The sequence below is a fragment of the Nerophis ophidion genome, linkage group LG04 (genome assembly GCF_033978795.1).
Source record: "Nerophis ophidion isolate RoL-2023_Sa linkage group LG04, RoL_Noph_v1.0, whole genome shotgun sequence".
Classification (NCBI taxonomy): Eukaryota; Metazoa; Chordata; class Actinopteri; order Syngnathiformes; family Syngnathidae; genus Nerophis; species Nerophis ophidion.
In genome coordinates this window covers 4,244,781-4,266,111 of record NC_084614.1, presented here as the reverse complement: position 1 = coordinate 4,266,111, position 21,331 = coordinate 4,244,781, and the positions used below count along the sequence as shown (strand labels likewise).

At 38.6% G+C, this 21,331-nt stretch overlaps 2 protein-coding genes across 3 annotated transcripts in view; one reads left to right on the top strand and one right to left on the bottom strand.

The window, feature by feature from the left end:
* The first annotated feature begins 5,022 nt into the window (after positions 1–5,022).
* On the top strand, positions 5,023–17,687 carry rfc3 (replication factor C (activator 1) 3). Its single transcript, XM_061896790.1, has 9 exons — positions 5,023–5,217; positions 9,183–9,320; positions 9,556–9,623; positions 14,830–14,927; positions 14,987–15,168; positions 15,233–15,369; positions 15,448–15,546; positions 17,290–17,359; positions 17,462–17,687. Exons 1-9 carry the CDS (start codon positions 5,131–5,133, stop codon positions 17,651–17,653), a joined length of 1,071 nt encoding a protein of 356 aa, XP_061752774.1. The 5' UTR covers positions 5,023–5,130; the 3' UTR covers positions 17,654–17,687.
* kl (klotho) overlaps positions 17,677–21,331 on the bottom strand; it is a 48,270-nt gene continuing 44,615 nt past the window's right edge. The window contains exon 13 of one of the 2 annotated variants that reach the window (XM_061896789.1): positions 17,677–18,068. In XM_061896789.1, the coding sequence (XP_061752773.1) occupies positions 17,731–18,068 (338 nt within the window). In that variant the 3' untranslated portion in view covers positions 17,677–17,730. The remainder of the gene's footprint in view (positions 18,069–21,331) is intronic. The other variant, XR_009806375.1, reaches the window with a different exon arrangement.

The following is a 21,331-nucleotide window of genomic DNA, read 5'->3' as shown; positions in this document are numbered from 1 at the left end:
ATGCTCTATAGCCCGCAGACTTTTTTTGGGCTTTGGGAATCACTAATAAGCCGGAGTCCTTTGAACGCAGATTTCTTGCCGGGACATATGGTACAATACAATCGGCAAGATAAGATGGAGCTAGACCGTGTAGTATTTTATACGTAAGTAGTAAAACCTTAAAGTCACATCTTAAGTGCACCGGAAGCCAGTGCAGGTGAGCCAGTACAGGCGTAATGTGATCAAACTTTCTTGTTCTTGTCAAAAGTCTAGCAGCCGCATTTTGTACCAACTGTAATCTTTTAATGCTAGACATGGGGAGACCCGAAAATAATACGTTACAGTAGTCGAGGCGAGACGTAACAAACGCATGGATAATGATCTCAGCGTCTTTAGTGGACAGAATTGAGCGAATTTTAGCGATATTACGGAGATGAAAGAAGGCCGTTTTAGTAACGCTTTTAATGTGTGCCTCAAAGGAGAGAGTTGGGTCGAAGATAACACCCAGATTCTTTACCGTGTCGCCTTGTTTAATTGTTTGGTTGTCAAATGTTAGAGTTGTATTATTAAATAGAGTTCGGTGTCTAGCAGGACCGATAATCAGCATTTCCGTTTTTTTGGCGTTGAGTTGCAAAAAGTTAGCGGACATCCATTGTTTAATTTCATTAAGACACGCCTCCAGCTGACTACAGTCCGGCGTGTTGGTCAGCTTTAGGGGCATGTAGAGTTGGGTGTCATCAGCATAACAGTGAAAGCTAATACCGTATTTGCGTATGATGTCACCTAGCGGCAGCATGTAGATGCTGAAGAGTGCAGGGCCAAGGACCGAACCCTGGGGAACTCCACACGTTACCTTAACGTAGTCCGAGGTCACATTGTTATGGGAGACACACTGCATCCTATCAGTAAGATAAGAGTTAAACCAAGACAGGGCTAAGTCTGACATACCAATTCGTGTTTTGATACGTTCTAATAAAATGTTATGATCGACGGTATCGAAAGCAGCGCTAAGATCGAGGAGCAGCAACATAGATGACGCATCAGAATCCATCGTTAGCAACAGATCATTAGTCATTTTTGCGAGGGCTGTCTCCGTGGAGTGATTTGCCCTGAAACCGGATTGAAAGGTTTCACATAGATTGTTAGACGCTAAGTGTTCATTTAACTGCTCCGCAACAATTTTTTCGAGGATTTTTGAAATAAAGGGAAGGTGAGACACCGGTCGGTAATTTACCATGAGGTCAGGATCGAGGTTAGGTCTTTTAAGAAGAGGATGAATAACCGCTTTTTTGAATGCTAGGGGAACAGTGCCCGAGGAGAGTGATAAGTTTATAATATTTAGCACTGATGGACCTAATAATACAAAGAGCTCCTTGATCACTTTCCCAGGAAGAGGGTCAAGTAAACATGTTGTCTGTTTTATTCCATTTACACGTTGTAACAATTCCTCTAATGTTATTTCCTCAAAACGAGAGAAAGTATTTTGGAGGGTAGTATCCGCCGTATATACAATCGTGTCAGTGTTAATAGAACCCCGTTGTAGCTGGGACGCATTGTCTTTAATCTCCTTTCTAATGACTTCAATTTTCTTACTAAAGAATTGCATAAAGTCATCAGCTGAGTGGGTTGAGCTACTGGAAGGAGTCCCTTGTTGGGTTAGCGATGCTACCGTACTAAACAAAAATTTAGGATCGTTTTTATTACGGTGGATGAGATTTGAGTAATAATTAGCTTTAGCTAAGGTAAGCATGCGTTTATAAGTTATTAAACCATCACTCCATGCTTGATGGTGCACCTCAAGTTTAGTCGTGCGCCATTTGCGTTCCAGCTTTCTACATAATAATTTCTGAGCTCTAGTTTCTTCTGTAAACCACGGGGTGCGCTTTTTTGGAGCCTTTTTTAACTTTAGCGGTGCTATGTTATCAATGGTTTCGCGCAGGGCGTCGTTAAAGTTGTTAGTGAGGTTATCAATAGAGCCCACATACTTTGGGAATGGTGCCATTACCGAGGGCAGTAGGTCAGCAAGAGTTGTCGTTGTGGCTGTATTAATGTTGCGGCTGCTATAGCAGTTATTATTATTATTAGTTTGACGAACATGCGTCTGAACCTCGAATTTTATAAGGTAATGATCAGACAATACTTTAGTATACGGGAGTATCGTAACTTTGGAAACGGTGATGCCCCTGACAAGCACTAGGTCTATCGTATTACCGTTGCGATGCGTGGGTTCATTTATTATTTGTGTGAGACCACAGCTATCAATTACAGTCTGGAGCGCTACCCACGGTGGGTCCGATGGGGTATTCATATGGATATTAAAGTCCCCCATTATGATTATATTATCGGCGTGTGTCACTAGATCAGCAACGAACTCTGAGAATTCATTAATAAAGTCCGAATAGGGCCCTGGGGGGCGGTAGATAACAGCCAGGTGTAGAGGCAGCGGTGTGACAGACCTCATAGTAAGCACCTCAAACGATTTATATTTATTATTTATGTTAGGACTAAGGTTAAAGTTTTCGTTGTATATTAGTGCATATATATATATATATATATATATATATATATATTTATACACACTTTTACATATATGCACATATATGAATACATAAATATATATGAATACATACATACACACATACATATACAAAGTGAAGTGAATTATATTTATATAGCGCTTACTCTCTAATGACTCAAAGCGTTTTTACATCATGAAACCCAATATCTAAGTTACATTTAAAGCAGTGTGGGTGGCACTGGGAGCAGGTGGGTAAAGTGTCTTGCCCAAGGACACAACGGCAGTGACTAAGATAGCGGAAGCGGGGATCGAACCTGGAACCCTCAAGTTGCTGACACGGCCACTCTACCAACCGAGCTACACCACCACATATATACACTGTGAGGTGTGTTAGTTGCAGGAGATGAACACTTAGTTTGGGCCCAGCAAGGGGTCCCACGTGCAGATAGTGCCACATAGACCCTCTTTGTGCACGCTGCCTAAACGTGCACGTACACATGGAATATAAACACACCCCTCATCATCATCATCATCATCACCACAACAGCTTACTGGCACACACACTTCCTGTCTGCTCAACATTCCTGCACTCACCACACACAAGCTCTGTGTGGCTATTTTTACTTTCCCTCGCTCTCTATTACTCCCACACACACACACACACACACACACACACACACACACACACACACACAAATATTTGCTGTTCAAACTCAAACATTTTTTTTTTGCAATTAATCATTAACTTTAGAATTTGATGCCAGCAACACGTGACAAAGAAGTTGGGAAAGGTGGCAATAAATACTGATAAAGTTGAGGAATGCTCATCAAACACTTATTTGGAACATCCCACAGGTGTGCAGGCTAATTGGGAACAGGTGGGTGCCATAATTAGGTATAAAAACATCTTCCCAAAATATGCTAAGTAATTCACAAATAAGGATGGGGCGAGGTACACCCCTTTGTAAGAAAAATTGTCGAACAGTTTTAGAACAACATTTCTCAACGAGCTATTGCAAGGAATTTAGGGATTTTGCCATCTACGGTCCGTAAAATCATCAAAAGGTTCAGAGAATCTAGAGAAATCACTTCACGTAAGCGATGATATTACAGACATTTGATCCCTCAGGCGGTACTGCCTCAAAAATCGACATCAGTGTGTAAAGGATATCACCACATGGGCTCAGGAAGACTTCATAAAACCACTGTCAGTAACTACAGTTGGTCGCTACATCTGTAAGTGCAAATTAGAGCTCTACTATGCAAAGCAAAAACCATTTATCAACAACACCCAGGAACGCCGCCGGCTTCGCTGGGCCCGAGCTCATCTAAGATGGACTGATGCAAAGTGGAAAAGTGTTCTAAGGTCTGACGAGTCCACATTTCAAATTATGTTTGGAAACTGTGGACGTGGTGTCCTCCGGAACAAAGAGGAAAATTTCCATCCGGATTGTTTTTAGTATTTTTAAACACATAAACCTTTTTACCTTTTAAATTCCTTCCTCTTCTTTCCTGACAATTTAAATCAATGTTCCATTTTTTTTTAATTGTAAAGAATAATAAATACATTTGAATTCAATTCTTCATTTTAGCTTCTGTTTTTCCAACAAAGAATATTTGTGAAATATTTTTTCAAACTTATGATTAAAATTCAAAAATATTATTCTGGCAAATCTAGAAAATCTTCATAATCAAATTTAAATCTTATTTCAAAGTATTTTGAATTTATTTTAAAAAATTTGTTCTGGAAAATCTAGAAGAAATAATGATTTAGAAATATAGCCAATTTATTATATATTATAACAAAGTGCAGATTGGATTTTAAACTATTTAAAACACTTCATTAAAATTCTAAAATTACTAATGATGTCCCATAAATTCTGTTTTTCAAAAAGATTCATTTTTTTCGGTTGAATTTTGAATTTTAAAGAGTCTAAATTGAAGATAAACTATGTTACAAAATTTAATTTTCTTTTTTTTCCTGTTTATTCCTCTTTTAAACCGTTCAATTAAGTGTTTTTTTCATCATTTATTCCCGACAAAAAAACTTCGGTAAAAGGACAAAAAATGTACGACGGAATGACAGACAGAAATACCCATTTTTTATATATATAGATTTATTTATTAAAGGTAAATTGAGCAAATTGGCTATTTCTGGCAATTTATTTAAGTGTGTATCAATCTGGTAGCCCTTTGCATTAATCAGTACCCAAGAAGTAGCTCTTGGTTTCAAAAAGTTTGGTGACCCGTGTTACACAGTATATGCCTTGAGCTCTTATTTTGAAGGCGCCAAGAGCGGAAGTGATGAAACGTTACATTGGTGGCAGCGGTGGGGCTTTATATTAAAACGTCGTCAAAGTACACCATTAACCCCTGTCACAACATCTTATATCAGGAATTTAATATCACGAAGAAGCAAGTCCATAAAAATAGGTTATACTAATTATAATTTAATTTTAGCACGTTCTCCGTCTTTATTTTTGTTTTACCCTTTTGACTTTCCGTAGCCAGGGCGGAAGTAGCATCGACGCGGCCGCCGGCGACATTAAATAACAAACAATTCCGCGGGAAGAGCAGCTTCCGGTCAACGCCAGCTAAACCTCGACCCGCTGCACTCAAAAGTGACGACTAAAATGAGTCTGTGGGTGGACAAGTACCGGCCCACGTCTTTGGGGAAACTGGACTATCACAAAGAACAAGCGAGTCAGCTGAAAAACTTGGTGAGAGAGAAAGAAGCGACATGTTGCTAGCGTTAGCATCGTTAGCCGAGTCAATGGCTAACACGGTATAATACACTAAAGACTTTTATTTTGTAACAACACTGTAGTAGTAGTAACCCTAACCCTTATTATGGGCCTGTTGCAATGGCTAACACGGTATAATACACTAAAGACTTTTATTTTGTAACAACACTGTAGTAGTAGTAACCCTAACCCTTATTATGGGCCTGTTGCAATGGCTAACACGGTATAATACACTAAAGACTTTTATTTTGTAATTCCACTTTAGTAGTAGTAACCATTATTATGGGCCTGCTGCAATGGCTAACACGGTATAATACACTAAAGACTTTTATTTTGTAATTCCACTTTAGTAGTAGTAACCCTAACCCTTATTATGGGCCTGCTGCAGTGGCTAACACGGCATAATACACTAAAGACTTTTATTTTGTAATTCCACTTTAGTAGTAGTAACCCTAACCATTGTTATGGGCCTGCTGCAATGGCTAACACGGTATAATACTTTATAGACGTTTATTTTGTAATCCCACTTTAGTAGTAGTAACCTTAACCTTTATTATGGGCCTGCTGCAATGGGTAACACGGTATAATACACTAAATACTTTTATTTTGTAATCCCACTCTAGTAGTAGTAACCCTAACCCTTATTATGGTCCTTCTGCAATGGTTAACACGGTATAATACATTAAAGACTTTTATTTTGTAATCCCACCCTAGTAGTAGTAACGTTAACCCTTATTATGGGCCTGCTGCAATGGCTAACACGGTATAATACACTAAAGACTTTTATTTTGTAATCCCACTCTAGTAGTAGTAATCCTAACCTTTATTATGGGCCTGCTGCAGTGGCTAACACGGTATAATACACTAAAGACTTTTATTTTGTAATCCCACCCTAGTAGTAGTAACCCAAACCTTTATTATGGGCCTGCTGCAATGGCTAACACGGCATAATACACTAAAGACTTTTATTTTGTCATCCCACCCTAGTAGTAGTAGTAACCCTAACCTTTATTATTGGCCTGCTGCAATGGCTAACACAGCATAATACACTAAAGACTTTTATTTTGTAATCACACTCTAGTAATAGTAGTAACCCTAACCCTTATTATGGGCCTACTGCAATGGCTAACACGGTATAATACTTTATAGACGTTTATTTTGTAATCCCACTTTAGTAGTAGTAACCCTAACCTTTATTATGGGCCTGCTGCAATGGCTAGCACGGTATAATACCCTAAAGACTTTTATTTTGGTAATCCCACTCTAGTAGTAGTAGCCATAACCTTTATTATGGGCCTGCTGCAATGGCTAACACAGTACAATACACTTAAGACTTTTATTTTGTAACCCCACTCTAGTAGTAGTAACCCTAACCTTTATTATGGGCCTGCTGCTGTGGCTAACACGGTATAATACTTTATAGACGTTTATCTTGTAATCCCACTTTAGTACTAGTAACCCTAACCTTTATTATGGGCCTGCTGCAATGGATAACACGGCATAATACACTAACTACTTTTATTTTGTAATCCCACTCTAGTAGTATTAACCCAAATTCTTATTATGGGCCTGCTGCAATGGCTAACACGGTATAATACACTAAAGACTTTTATTTTGTAATTCAACTTTAGTAGTAGTAACCCTAACCTTTATTATGGGCCTGCTGCAATGGATAACACGGCATAATACACTAAAGACTTTTATTTTGTAATCCCACTCTAACAGTAGTAACCCTAACCTTTATTATGGGCTTGCTGCAATGGCTAACACGGTATAATACACTAAAGACTTTTATTTTGTAATCCCACTCTAGTAGTAGTAACCCTAACCTTTATTATGGGCCTGCTGCAATGGCTAACACGGTATAATACACTAAAGACTTTTATTTTGTAATCCCACTCTAGTAGTAGTAACCCTAACCCTTATTATGGGCCTGCTGCAATGGCTAACACGGTATAATACTTTATAGATGTTTATTTTGTAATACCACTCTAGTAGTAGTAACCCTAACCTTTATTATGGGCCTGCTGCAATGGCTAACACGGCATAATACACTAAAGACTTTTATTTTGTAATCCCACTATAGTAGTAGTAACCCTAACCCTTATTATGGTCCTGCTGCAATGGTTAACACTGTATAATACATTAAAGACTTTTATTTTGTAATCCCACCCTAGTAGTAGTAACATTAACCCTTATTATGGGCCTGCTGCAATGGCTAACACGGTACAATACACTAAATATTTTTATTTTGTAATCCCACTCTAGTAGTATTAACCCTAATCCCTATTATGGGCCTGCTGCAATGGCTAACACGGTATAATACACTAAATACTTTTATTTTGTAATCCCACTCTAGTAGTAGTAATCCTAACCTTTATTATGGGCCTGCTGCAATGGCTAACACGGTATAATACACTTAAGACTTTTGTTTTTGTAATCCCACTCTAGTAGTATTAACCCTAATCCTTATTATGGGCCTGCTGCAATGGCTAACACGGTATAATACACTAAATACTTTTATTTTGTAATCCCACTCTAGTAGTAGTAATCCAAACCTTTATTATGGGCCTGCTGCAATGGCTAACACGGTATAATACACTTAAGACTTTTGTTTTTGTAATCCCACTCTAGTAGTATTAACCCTAATCCTTATTATGGGCCTGCTGCAGTGGCTAACACGATATAATACACTAAAGACTTTTATTTTGTAATCCCACCCTAGTAGTAGTAACATTAACCCTTATTATGGGCCTGCTGCAATGGGTAACACGGTATAATACACTAAATACTTTTATTTTGTAACCCCACTCTAGTAGTAGTAACCCTAACCATTATTATGGGCCTGCTGCAATGGCTAACAAGGTATAATACACTTAAGACTTTTGTTTTTGTAATCCCACTCGAGAAGTAGTAACCCGAACCCTTATTATGGGCCTGCTGCAGTGGCTAACACGGTATAATACTTTATAGACGTTTATTTTGTAATTCCACTTTAGTAGTAGTAACCCTAACCTTTATTATGGGCCTGCTGCAATGGATAACACGGCATAATACACTAAAGACTTTTATTTTGTAATCACACTCTAACAGTAGTAACCCTAACCTTTATTATGGGCCTGCTGCAATGGCTAACACGGTATAATACATTATAGACGTTTATTTTGTAATTCCACTTTAGTAGTAGTAACCCTAACCTTTATTATGGGCCTGCTGCAATGGCTAACACGGTATAATACTTTATAGACGTTTATTTTGTAATCCCACTTTAGTAGTAGTAACCCTAGCCTTTATTATGGGCCTGCTGCAATGGGTAACACGGTATAATACACTAAATACTTTTATTTTGTAATCCCACTCTAGTAGTAGTAATCCAAACCTTTATTATGGGCCTGCTGCAATGGCTAACACGGCATAATACACTAAATATTTTTATTTTGTAATCCCACTCTAGTAGAATTAACCCTAATCCCTATTATGGGCCTGCTGCAATAGCTAACACGGTGTAATACACTAAATACTGTTAATTTGTAATCCCACTCGAGAAGTAGTAACCCTAACCCTTATTATGGGCCTCTGACAAAAGATTGTACGCCTCCTCTTTTATTTGGACTTTCCCTGATTACATGGCAGCAGCTGTTTCTAAGGGAGGGCGGTCGTAAACAGCCATGGCCCCGGGTTACAAAACAGTTCAAAGGAAAGGCGCTTCCTCTCCGCTTTGTAGATCTTGGGTCAAAACAAAAATCTTCCTGTGGATTACAATACATCAAAGAAACCCACACCTTCATGTCGCTTCCCATCCCACACAGCGGAGTTTTACCAGCCTTTTGCTTGGTAGGATCAAAGGCAGCTTTTGTCCTCTGGCAGGGCGAGCTGGACTCAACGTAACACAAAGTTGTGTGATAACTTGGATACAATTATTCTGACAAATTGTGTTCCAGGTTCAACGTGGCGACTTCCCACACTTGCTGGTCTACGGTCCTTCAGGAGCAGGAAAGAAGACCCGCATCATGTGTCTGCTGAGGGAGCTTTACGGCGCTGGTGTGGAGAAACTGCGCATCGAGCACCAGACTATAGTGGTACCTACTAGTCCTCTTGATAACACCTTTTTATATTTTCTATATTCCCCTCAAAATGATGAAACACCCAACCAATTCCGGTTTACTTGCGGTTTGAACGTTAACCGCAGTGAACTAACGTGGGCGAATCATCAATACGAGTATCGATGGCATCGCTCCACGCACACAAGCTTGTCGATGATGGACTATGCATGAAGTCATGAAGAGACCCTCAGGTGTGGTGTTGTGTGTGCAGGCCCCCTCCAAGAAGAAGATTGAGATCAACACCATAGCCAGCAACTACCACTTGGAGGTCAACGCCAGGTAATCCACTACTCAGGACTGCACACTTTGGGCCAAAATAACAACCAGGAGGAGTTGCCATCAATACAGATTCTTAATGAGGATTATTCATTATGGTAAATGGTGGTTTCACACGGGGGTGGGGGGCAATTTAACATTATTCTTATATTTAAAGACCAATCTTTGGGTTTTTGTTTGTCGTTCCATCAGCCCCCAATTAGTACCAAACAAATTTTTATGAAAACGGACATGATCAGTGTGGGTTTTAACTACATAACACCATAAAACACCACATTTGAACTACACATCAAGATAAAACTTCACATTTTAACAACATAACGCCATAAAACACCCTATTTAACAACATAACACTATAAAGCACCACATTTTAACTACATAACACCATAAAAGACCACATTTGAACTACACATCAGCATAAAACACTGCATTTTAACAGCATAACACCATAAAACACCACATTTTAACTATATAACACCATAAAACACCACATTTTAATTACACATCAGCATAAAACACTGCACTTTAACAACATAACACCATAAAACACCACATTTTAACTACATAACACCACATTTTAACAACATAACACCATAAAACACCACATTTTAACTACATAACACCACATTTTAATTACACATCAGCATAAAACACTGCACTTTAACAACATAACACCATAAAACACCACATTTTAACTACATAACACCACATTTTAACAACATAACACCATAAAACATCACATTTTAACTACATAACACCATAAAACACCACATTTTAACTATATAACACCATAAAAAAACACATTTTAACTACACATCAGCATAAAGTCACATTTTAACAACTTAACGCCATGAAACATCCCATTTTAACAACATAACACCTTAAAACACCACATTTTAACAATGCAACACCACATTTTAACAACATAACACCATAAAAGACCACATTTGAACTACACATCAGCATAAAACACTGCATTTTAACAACGTAACACCATAAAACATCACATTTTAACTACATAACACCATAAAAGACCACATTTGAACTACATAACACCATAAAACATCACATTTTAACTACATAACACCATAAAAGACCACATTTGAACTACACATCAGCATAAAACACTGCATTTTAACAACATAACACCATAAAACACCACATTTTAACAACATAACACCATAAAACATCACATTTTAACTACATAACACCATAAAACACCACATTTTATCTACATAACACCATAAAACACCACATTTTAACTACAAATCAGCATGAAGTCACATTTTAACACCTTAACAGCATAAAACACCCCATTTTAACAACATAACACCTTCAAAAAACACATTTTAACAATGCAACACCACATTTGAACTACATAACACCATAAAAGATCAATTTTTAATTACACATCAGCATAAAACACTGCATTTTAACAACATAACACCATAAAACACCACATTTTAACAACATAACACCATAAAACACCACATTTTACCTACACATCAGTATAAAACATTGCATTTTAACAGCATAACACCATAAAACACCACATTTTAACTATATAACCCCTTAAAACACCACATTTTAACAGCATAACACCAAAAAACACCACATTTTAACTACATAACACCATAAAACACCACATTTTAACTACATAACACCATAAAACACCACATTTTAACTACACATCAGCATAAAACACTGCATTGTAACAGCATAACACCATAAAACATCAAATTTTAACTATATAACACATTAAACACCACATTTTAACAATATAACACCATAAAACACCACATTTTAACTACACATTAGCATAAAGTCACATTTTAACAATTTAACGCCATAATATACCACATTTTAACAATGCAACACCACATTTGAACTACACATCAGCATAAAACACTGCATTTTAACAGCATAACACCATAAAACACCACATTTTAACTACATAACACCACATTTTAACAATATAACACCATAAAACACCACATCTTAACTAAATAACACCATAAAACACCACATTTTAACTATAATACCTTAAAACACCAAATTTTAACTAAATAACACCATAAAACACCACATTTTAACTATATAACACCATAAAACACCACATTTTAACTACATAACACCATGAAACACCACATTTTAACTACACATCAGCATAAAACATTGCATTTTAACAGCATAACACCATAAAACACCACATTTTAACTATATAACCTCTTAAAACACCACATTTTAACAGCATAACACCATAAAACACCACATTTTAACTACATAACACCATAAAACACCACATTTTAACTACACATCAGCATAAAACACTGCATTTTAACAGCATAACACCATAAAACACCACATTTTAACTATATAACCCCTTAAACACCACATTTTAACAGCATAACACCATAAAACATCACATTTTAACTATATACCACATTAAACACCACATTTTAACAATATAACACCATAAAACACCACATTTTAACTACACATCAGCATAAAGTCACATTTTAAGAACTTAACGCCATAAAACACCACATTTGAACTACATAACACCACATTTTAACAATATAACACCATAAAACACATTTTAACAATTTAACACCATAAAACACCACATTTTAACTACACAACACCATAAAACACCACATTTTAACTACACAACACCATAAAACACCACATTTTAACTACACAACACCATAAAACACCACATTTGAAGTACACATCAGCATAAAACACATTTTAACACCATACCATAAAACACCACATTTTAACAACGTAACACCAGAAAACCACCACATTTAACAGCATAACACAATAAAACCCCACATTAACAACATAAAACAAAAAAACACCACATTAACAACATAACACAATAAAACCCCACATTAACAACATAAAACAAAAAAACACCACATTAACAACACATCACCATAAAAACATTGCAGAGAGCAGACTTAGCCAAACTCTCTAAATAATGTAGCAGTTTAATGCCAACAAATAAATGGACTTTATAAATGTAAGTAAAGTAAGTACTTTTCCTAATATGCGATAGCTTAATGCTAACATACACTGGCTTTGCTATTGAAATGCTACCGGTTAGCATTAGCAAATTTTCATGGTGATTTGTTAATGAAAACTTCAACTAAGATGCACGTTATAATGCACCAGAAGCTGATGCCTAGTGAGTGCACCACTTACAGTATTAATACTTTTTAGGGTGCCACAACAAAAACTCCATAAATTACACACTTCTGCCATGTAAACAACATGGCCTACACAGTACTATACATCGTTGTGATGTGTGTTGTAGTGATGCCGGCAATCAGGTACATAGCACACTTTGTAGGGCGCAACATAACACGTTCGGCTACTTCCTGGTTAGACAACATGGCCTACACAGTACTATACATCTTTGCGGTGTGCATCGTAGCAACGCCGGCAATCAGGACCATAACACACTTTGTAGGGCACAACATAACACATTCGGCTACTTTCGGGTTACACAACATGGCCCACACTGTACTATACATCGTTGTGGTGTGCATCGTAGCAACGCCGGCAATCAGGACCATAGACAACTTTGTAGGGCGCAACATAACACGTTCGGCTACTTCCTGGTTAGACAACATTGCCTACACAGTACTATACGTCGTTGTGGTGTGCTTTGTAGTGACACCGGCAATCAGGACCATAGAACACTTTGTAGGGCGCAACATAACACGTTCGGCTACTTCCTGGTTAGACAACATGGCCCACACTGTACTATACATCGTTGTGATGTGCTTTGGAGCGATGCCGGCAATCAGGTACATAGCACACTTTGTAGGGCGCAACATAACACGTTCAGCTACTTCCTGGTGAGACAACATGGCCTACACTGTACTATACATCGTTGTGGCATGCTTTGTTGTGACGCCGGCAATCAGGACCATTGCACACTGGGCACAACATAACACATTCGGCTACTTCCTGGTCACACAACATGGCCTACATAGTACTATACACTGTTGTGGCGTGCTTTGTAGTGACGCCGGCAATCAGGACCATAGCACACTGGGCACAACATAACACATTCGGCTACTTCCTGGTCACACAACATGGCCTACATAGTACTATACACTGTTGTGGCGTGCTTTGTAGCGTCACCGGCAATCAGGACCATAGAACACTTTGTAGGGCGCAACATAACACGTACGGCTACTTCCTGGTTAGACAACATGGCCCACACTGTACTATACATCGTTGTGATATGCTTTGGAGCGATGCCGGCAATCAGGTACATAGCACACTTTGTAGGGCGCAACATAACACGTTCAGCTACTTCCTGGTGAGACAACATGGCCTACACTGTACTATACATCGTTGTGGCATGCTTTGTTGTGACGCCGGCAATCAGGACCATTGCACACTGGGCACAACATAACACATTCGGCTACTTCCTGGTCACACAACATGGCCTACATAGTACTATACACTGTTGTGGCGTGCTTTGTAGTGACGCCGGCAATCAGGACCATAGCACACTGGGCACAACATAACACATTCGGCTACTTCCTGGTCACACAACATGGCCTACATAGTACTATACACTGTTGTGGCGTGCTTTGTAGCGACACCGGCAATCAGGACCATAGAACACTTTGTAGGGCGCAACATAACACGTACGGCTACTTCCTGGTTAGACAACATGGCCCACACTGTACTATACATCGTTGTGATATGCTTTGGAGCGATGCCGGCAATCAGGTACATAGCACACTTTGTAGGGCGCAACATAACACGTTCAGCTACTTCCTGGTGAGACAACATGTCCTACACTGTACTATACATCGTTGTGGCATGCTTTGTAGTGACGCCGGCAATCAGGACCATTGCACACTGGGCACAACATAACACATTCGGCCACTTCCTGGTCACACAACATGGCCTACATAGTACTATACACTGTTGTGGCGTGCTTTGTAGTGACGCCGGCAATCAGGACCATAGCACACTGGGCACAACATAACACATTCGGCTACTTCCTGGTTAGACAACATGGCCTACACAGTACTATACATCGTTGTGATGTGCTTTGTAGTGACACCGGCAATCAGGACCATAGCACACTTTGTAGGGCGCAACATAACACGTTCAGCTACTTCCTGGTTAGACAACATGGCCTCCACCGCACTATACATCGTTGTGTGTTTCGTAGCGACGCCGGCAATCAGGACCGCGTGGTCATCCAGGAGCTGATCAAGACGGTGGCCCAGTCCCAGCAGATCCAGTCCAGCACGCAGAGAGACTTCAAAGGTGAGCAGTGGCTCCGGGACCCGCTGTAGACCCGGGCTAACGCGGGCGGTCCTCCCCAGTGGTGCTGCTGACGGAGGTGGACCGGCTGACCAGGGACGCCCAGCATGCATTGCGGCGCACCATGGAGAAGCACATGTTCACCTGCCGCCTCATCCTCTGCGCCAACTCCACCTCCAAGGTCATCGGGCCCATCAGGAGCCGCTGCCTGGCCATCAGAGTCCCCCTGCCCAGCACCGAGCAGGTAGCGCCACGCCCGCCGCCGCGCTGCCTTTTACCCCTAACCACACCTTGGTGGTGGTCTCCAGGTGTGCCGGGTCCTGACGGCGGTCTGCAAGAAGGAGGGCCTGCTCCTGCCGCCGGAACTGGCCCAGCGGATCAGCCAGAAGTCGGGTCGGAATCTCCGCAAGGCGCTGCTGATGTGCGAGGCCTGCAGGGTGCAGCAGTGAGTCCGCAACACACTTCTTTTCCCCCCAAAGTAAGTGACATCACCACCGCTACCTTCCCGCCCCCCGCCCCCCAGGTACCCCTTCTCACCCGACCAGGATGTCCCCGAGACGGACTGGGAGGCGTACCTCCGAGAGACGGCCAACGCCATCGTCAGCCAGCAGAGTCCTCAGAGGTGAGGCGGCAGTTAGGAACCAGGAAAACTCTGAAATCATCCATCAGACATAGATCTGATATCAGCCAAAAAATACACGTATCGGATGATATCGGCATGCATCTGAAATGTCCGATACAAGCTGTCCTGATCATTTAAACCTAACATTTGTGGATTTTAATACCTCATAACTAACATAAACATGCTAACATTTTATGCCGGCATTTTAGCAAATTTTGATACCTTTCACCATCTTGTGAAAATGCTAACATAAACATGCTAACGGTTTGTGCCAGCATTTTAGCAAATTTTGATACCTTTCACCATCTTGCGAAATTGCTAACATAAACATGCTAACATTTTATGCCAGCATTTTAGCAAATTTTGATACCTTTCGCCATCTTGCAAGTGTGCTAACATAAACATGCTAGCGTTTTATGCCAATATTTTAGCAAATTTTGATACCTTTCGCCTACTTGCAAGTGTGCTAACATAAACATGCTAACGTTTTATGCCAGCATTTTAGCCAATTTTTGTACCTTTCGCCATCTTGCAAGTGTGCTAACATAAACATGCTAACCTTTTATGCCATTATTTTAGTTAATTTTGATACTAGTGCCATCTTGCAAGTATGCTAACATAAACATGCTAACATTTTATGCCAGTATTTTAGCAAATTTTGACACTAATGCCATCTTGCAAGTATGCTAACATAAACATGCTAACGTTTTATGCCAGCATTTTAGCAAATTTTTATACCTTTTGCTATCTTGCAAGTGTGCTAACATAAACATGCTAACCTTTTATGCCAGTATTTTAATTAATTTTTTACACAGTGCCATCTTGCAAGTATGCTAACACCTGAATTGTTAAAATGTGGTGTTTTGTGTTGTTGTGGTGTTGAATTGTTAAAATGTGGTGTTTTGTGTTGTGGTGTTGAATTGTTAAAATGTGGTGTTTTGTGTTGTTGAAATGTTAAAATGCGGTGTTTTTGTTATTGTTGAATTGTTAAAATGTGGTGTTTTATGGTGTTGTGTAGTTAAAATGTGGTGTTTTTGTGTTGTTGAATTGTTAAAATGTGGTGTTTTTGTTGTGTTGAATTGTTAAAATGTGGTGTTTTATGGTGTTGTGTAGTTAAAATGTGGTGTTTTTGTGTTGTTGAATTGTTAAAATGTGGTGTTTTTGTTGTGTTGAATTGTTAAAATGTGGTGTTTTATGGTGTTGTGTAGTTAAAATGTGGTGTTTTTGTGGTGTTGAATTGTTAAAATGTGGTGTTTTTGTGTTGTTGAATTGTTAACATGTGGTGATTTATGGTGTTGTGTAGTTAAAATGTGATTTTGTAATGTTGAGTTGTTACAGTTTGTCCTTTATAAAATAATAGGTGTATAAAGACACAATGTTACTGCATATGTCAGCAGACTACTTAAGAGTCTTTGTTTGTTTACTTACTACTAAAATACAAGTTTTCTAGTATGTTCAACATTTTATTTAAGGACTAAATTACAATAATAAACTGTTTAATTTATCCCAAGATTGTTATAATAAAGCCAATAATGACATTTCCCGAATATGAAAATAGTGAAGTATGATGTCATTTTATTATGATGTTATCTTTTATTATTACTATTTTTTACGCCGTGGCACTTTGACGTTGTTTGCTCAGACTTAAGTGCTTTTTTTTTTTACAAATAAAATGTATTATTATTATTGTCATGTCAGCAGAAATGGGACTTTGGAAGCCTCTGATTGGCTCTTCTCTTGCAGGCTGTTGGAGGTCCGAGCTCGGCTGTACGAGCTTCTGACTCACTGCATCCCCGCTGAGATCATCATGAAGGTGCACACACACACACACACACACACACACACACACACACACACACACACACACACACACACACACTTGTGGGCGTTAAAGGAGCTCCCCTCCCTCCTGCAGGGTCTGGTGACGGAGCTACTTAATAACTGCGACGGGCAGCTGAAGGCGGAGGTGGCGCACATGGCGGCGTACTACGAGCACCGCCTGCAGCTGGGCAGCAAGGCCGTCTACCACCTGGAGGCTTTCACCGCCAAGTTCATGGCGGTCTACAAGAAGTTCATGGAGGACGGTCTGGACGCCATGATGTTCTGATGACACATTAAAGTACACCCGGGTGTTGTTGGCAGCAGCGGCTTTATTCTTGTCTCCATCCACACAAGACCCCGCCCTCAGTACGCCTCCCTGCGTCTCCTGGTGACGTAGTAGAGGACCAGGCCCAGCGACAGCAGCCCCGCCGACAGCACCAGCGCCAGGAAGCCCACCAGGGGGCGCTTGAGCGGCCGGCCGCAGCCCGCACACGCCCGGGGGACGCCGCCCGGACAGGTCTGGGCCGCCGCCCCCGGCACGGGGAAGCCGTTGTGTTGGATGATGTTGCGGTAGTTGGCCAGCGAGGCTTTGACCACCACTTCCTGCTGCACCTGGCCGTAGAGTCCGAAGCCCGGGTCACGCTGGTCACTCAGGGCGTAGGCGAAGTAACCCTTCAACTTCACCCCGTCCACCGTGAACGCTGTGAGCATAACACACTTGACAACACATTTTAACTACGCAACACCATAAAACACCACTTTTTAGCTATTCAGCATCATAAAACACATTTTAAGTATACAACACCACGTTTTAACTACAGAAAAACCATAAAAACACCATATTTTAACTATACAACACCATGAGAACTCATGTTTTAACTACACAAAACACCACATTTGAACACACCATAAAACACACATTTTAACTACATTACGCCAAAAAACACAACACCATAAGAACACCACATTTTAACTACAATACCATAAAACACATTTTTACACAATGAAACACCACTTCAAAAACACATTTTAACTATAAAAAACCCCACAAACACCCAGTTTTAACTACACAACACCATAAAACACCACTTTTTAGCTATTCAGCATCATAAAACACATTTTAGGTATACAACACCACATTTTAACTACACAAAACCATAAAAACACCACATTTTAACTACACAACACCATAAAACCTCATGTTTTAACTACACAACCATAAACACACCACACAACACCATAAAACACCACATTTTAGCTACACAACACCACACAACACATTTTAACTACACAACACCATACAACACCACATTTTAACTACACAACACCATAAAACACATTTTAACTACACAACACCAAAAAACACCCCGTTTTAACAACGCAACACCATAAAACACTTTAACTATACAATACTATAAAACACCACATTTTAACTATACAACACCATATAACCTCATGTTTTAACTACACAAAACCATAAAACACCACATTTGAACAACACAACACCATAAAACACATTTTAACTACACAACACCAAAAAACACCCCGTTTTAACAACGCAACACCATAAAACACTTTAACTATACAATACTATAAAACACCACATTTTAACTATACAACACCATATAACCTCATGTTTTAACTACACAAAACCATAAAACACCACATTTGAACAACACAACACCATAAAACACATTTTAACTACACTGCCCCATAGAACACTACATTTGAACAACACAACACCATAAAACACATTTTAACTACACTACCCCATAGAACACTACATTCTAACTACACAATACCATAAAACACCACATTTTAACTACACACACCATAAAACAAATTTTTACTCAATGATACACCACTTTTCAACTATACAACACTTCAAAAACACATTTTAACTATAAATAAAAACACAAACACCCAGTTTTAACCACACAACACCATAAAACACCACTTTTTAGCTATTCAGCATCATAAAACACATTTTAAGTATACAACACCACGTTTTAACTACAGAAAAACCATAAAAACACCACATTTTAACTATACAACACCATAAAACCTCATGTTTTAACTACACAACCATAAACACACCACATTTTAACTACACAACACCATAAAACACCACATTTTAACTACACAACACCATAAGAACACCACATTTTAACTATACAACACCATAAAACACCACATTTTAACTACACAACACCATAAAACACCACATTTTAACCACACAAAACCATAAAACACCACATTTGAACAACACAACACCATAAAACACATTTTAACTACACTACCCCATAGAACACTACATTCTAACTACACAATACCATAAAACACCACATTTTAACTACACACACCATAAAACAAATTTTTACTCAATGAAACACCACTTTTCAACTATACAACACTTCAAAAACACATTTTAACTATAAATAAAAACACAAACACCCAGTTTTAACCACACAACACCATAAAACACCACTTTTTAGCTATTCAGCATCATAAAACACATTTTAAGTATACAACACCACGTTTTAACTACAGAAAAACCATAAAAACACCACATTTTAACTATACAACACCATAAAACCTCATGTTTTAACTACACAACCATAAACACACCACATTTTAACTACACAACACCATAAAACACCACATTTTAACTACACAACACCATAAGAACACCACATTTTAACTATACAACACCATAAAACACCACATTTTAACTACACACACCATAAAACAAATTTTTTCTCAATGAAACACCACTTTTCAACTATACAACACTTCAAAAACACATTTTAACTATAAATAAAAACACAAACACCCAGTTTTAACCACACAACACCATAAAACACCACTTTTTAGCTATTCAGCATCATAAAACACATTTTAAGTATACAACACCACGTTTTAACTACAGAAAAACCATAAAAACACCACATTTTAACTATACAACACCATAAAACCTCATGTTTTAACTACACAACCATAAACACACCACATTTTAACTACACAACACCATAAAACACCACATTTTAACTACACAACACCATAAGAACACCACATTTTAACTATACAACACCATAAAACACCACATTTTAACTACACAACACCATAAAACACCACATTTTAACCACACAAAACCATAAAACACCACATTTGAACAACACAACACCATAAAACACATTTTAACTACACTACCCCATAGAACACTACATTCTAACTACACAATACCATAAAACACCACATTTTAACTACAAACACCATAAAACAAATTTTTACTCAATGAAACACCACTTTTCAACTATACAACACTTCAAAAACACATTTTAACTATAAATAAAAACACAAACACCCAGTTTTAACCACACAACACCATAAAACACCACTTTTTAGCTATTCAGCATCATAAAACACATTTTAAGTATACAACACCACGTTTTAACTACAGAAAAACCATAAAAACACCACATTTTAACTATACAACACCATAAAACCTCATGTTTTAACCACACAACCATAAACACACCACATTTTAACTACACAACACCATAAAACACCACATTTTAACTACACAACACCATAAGAACACCACATTTTAACTATACAACACCATAAAACACCACATTTTAACCACACAACACCATAAAACACCACATTTTAACCACACAAAACCATAAAACACCACATTTGAACAACACAACACCATAAAACACATTTTAACTACACTACCCCATAGAACACTACATTCTAACTACACAATACCATAAAACACCACATTTTAACTACACACACCATAAAACAAATTTTTACTCAATGAAACACCACTTTTCAACTATACAACACTTCAAAAACACATTTTAACTATAAATAAAAACACAAACACCCAGTTTTAACCACACAACACCATAAAACACCACTTTTTAGCTATTCAGCATCATAAAACACATTTTAA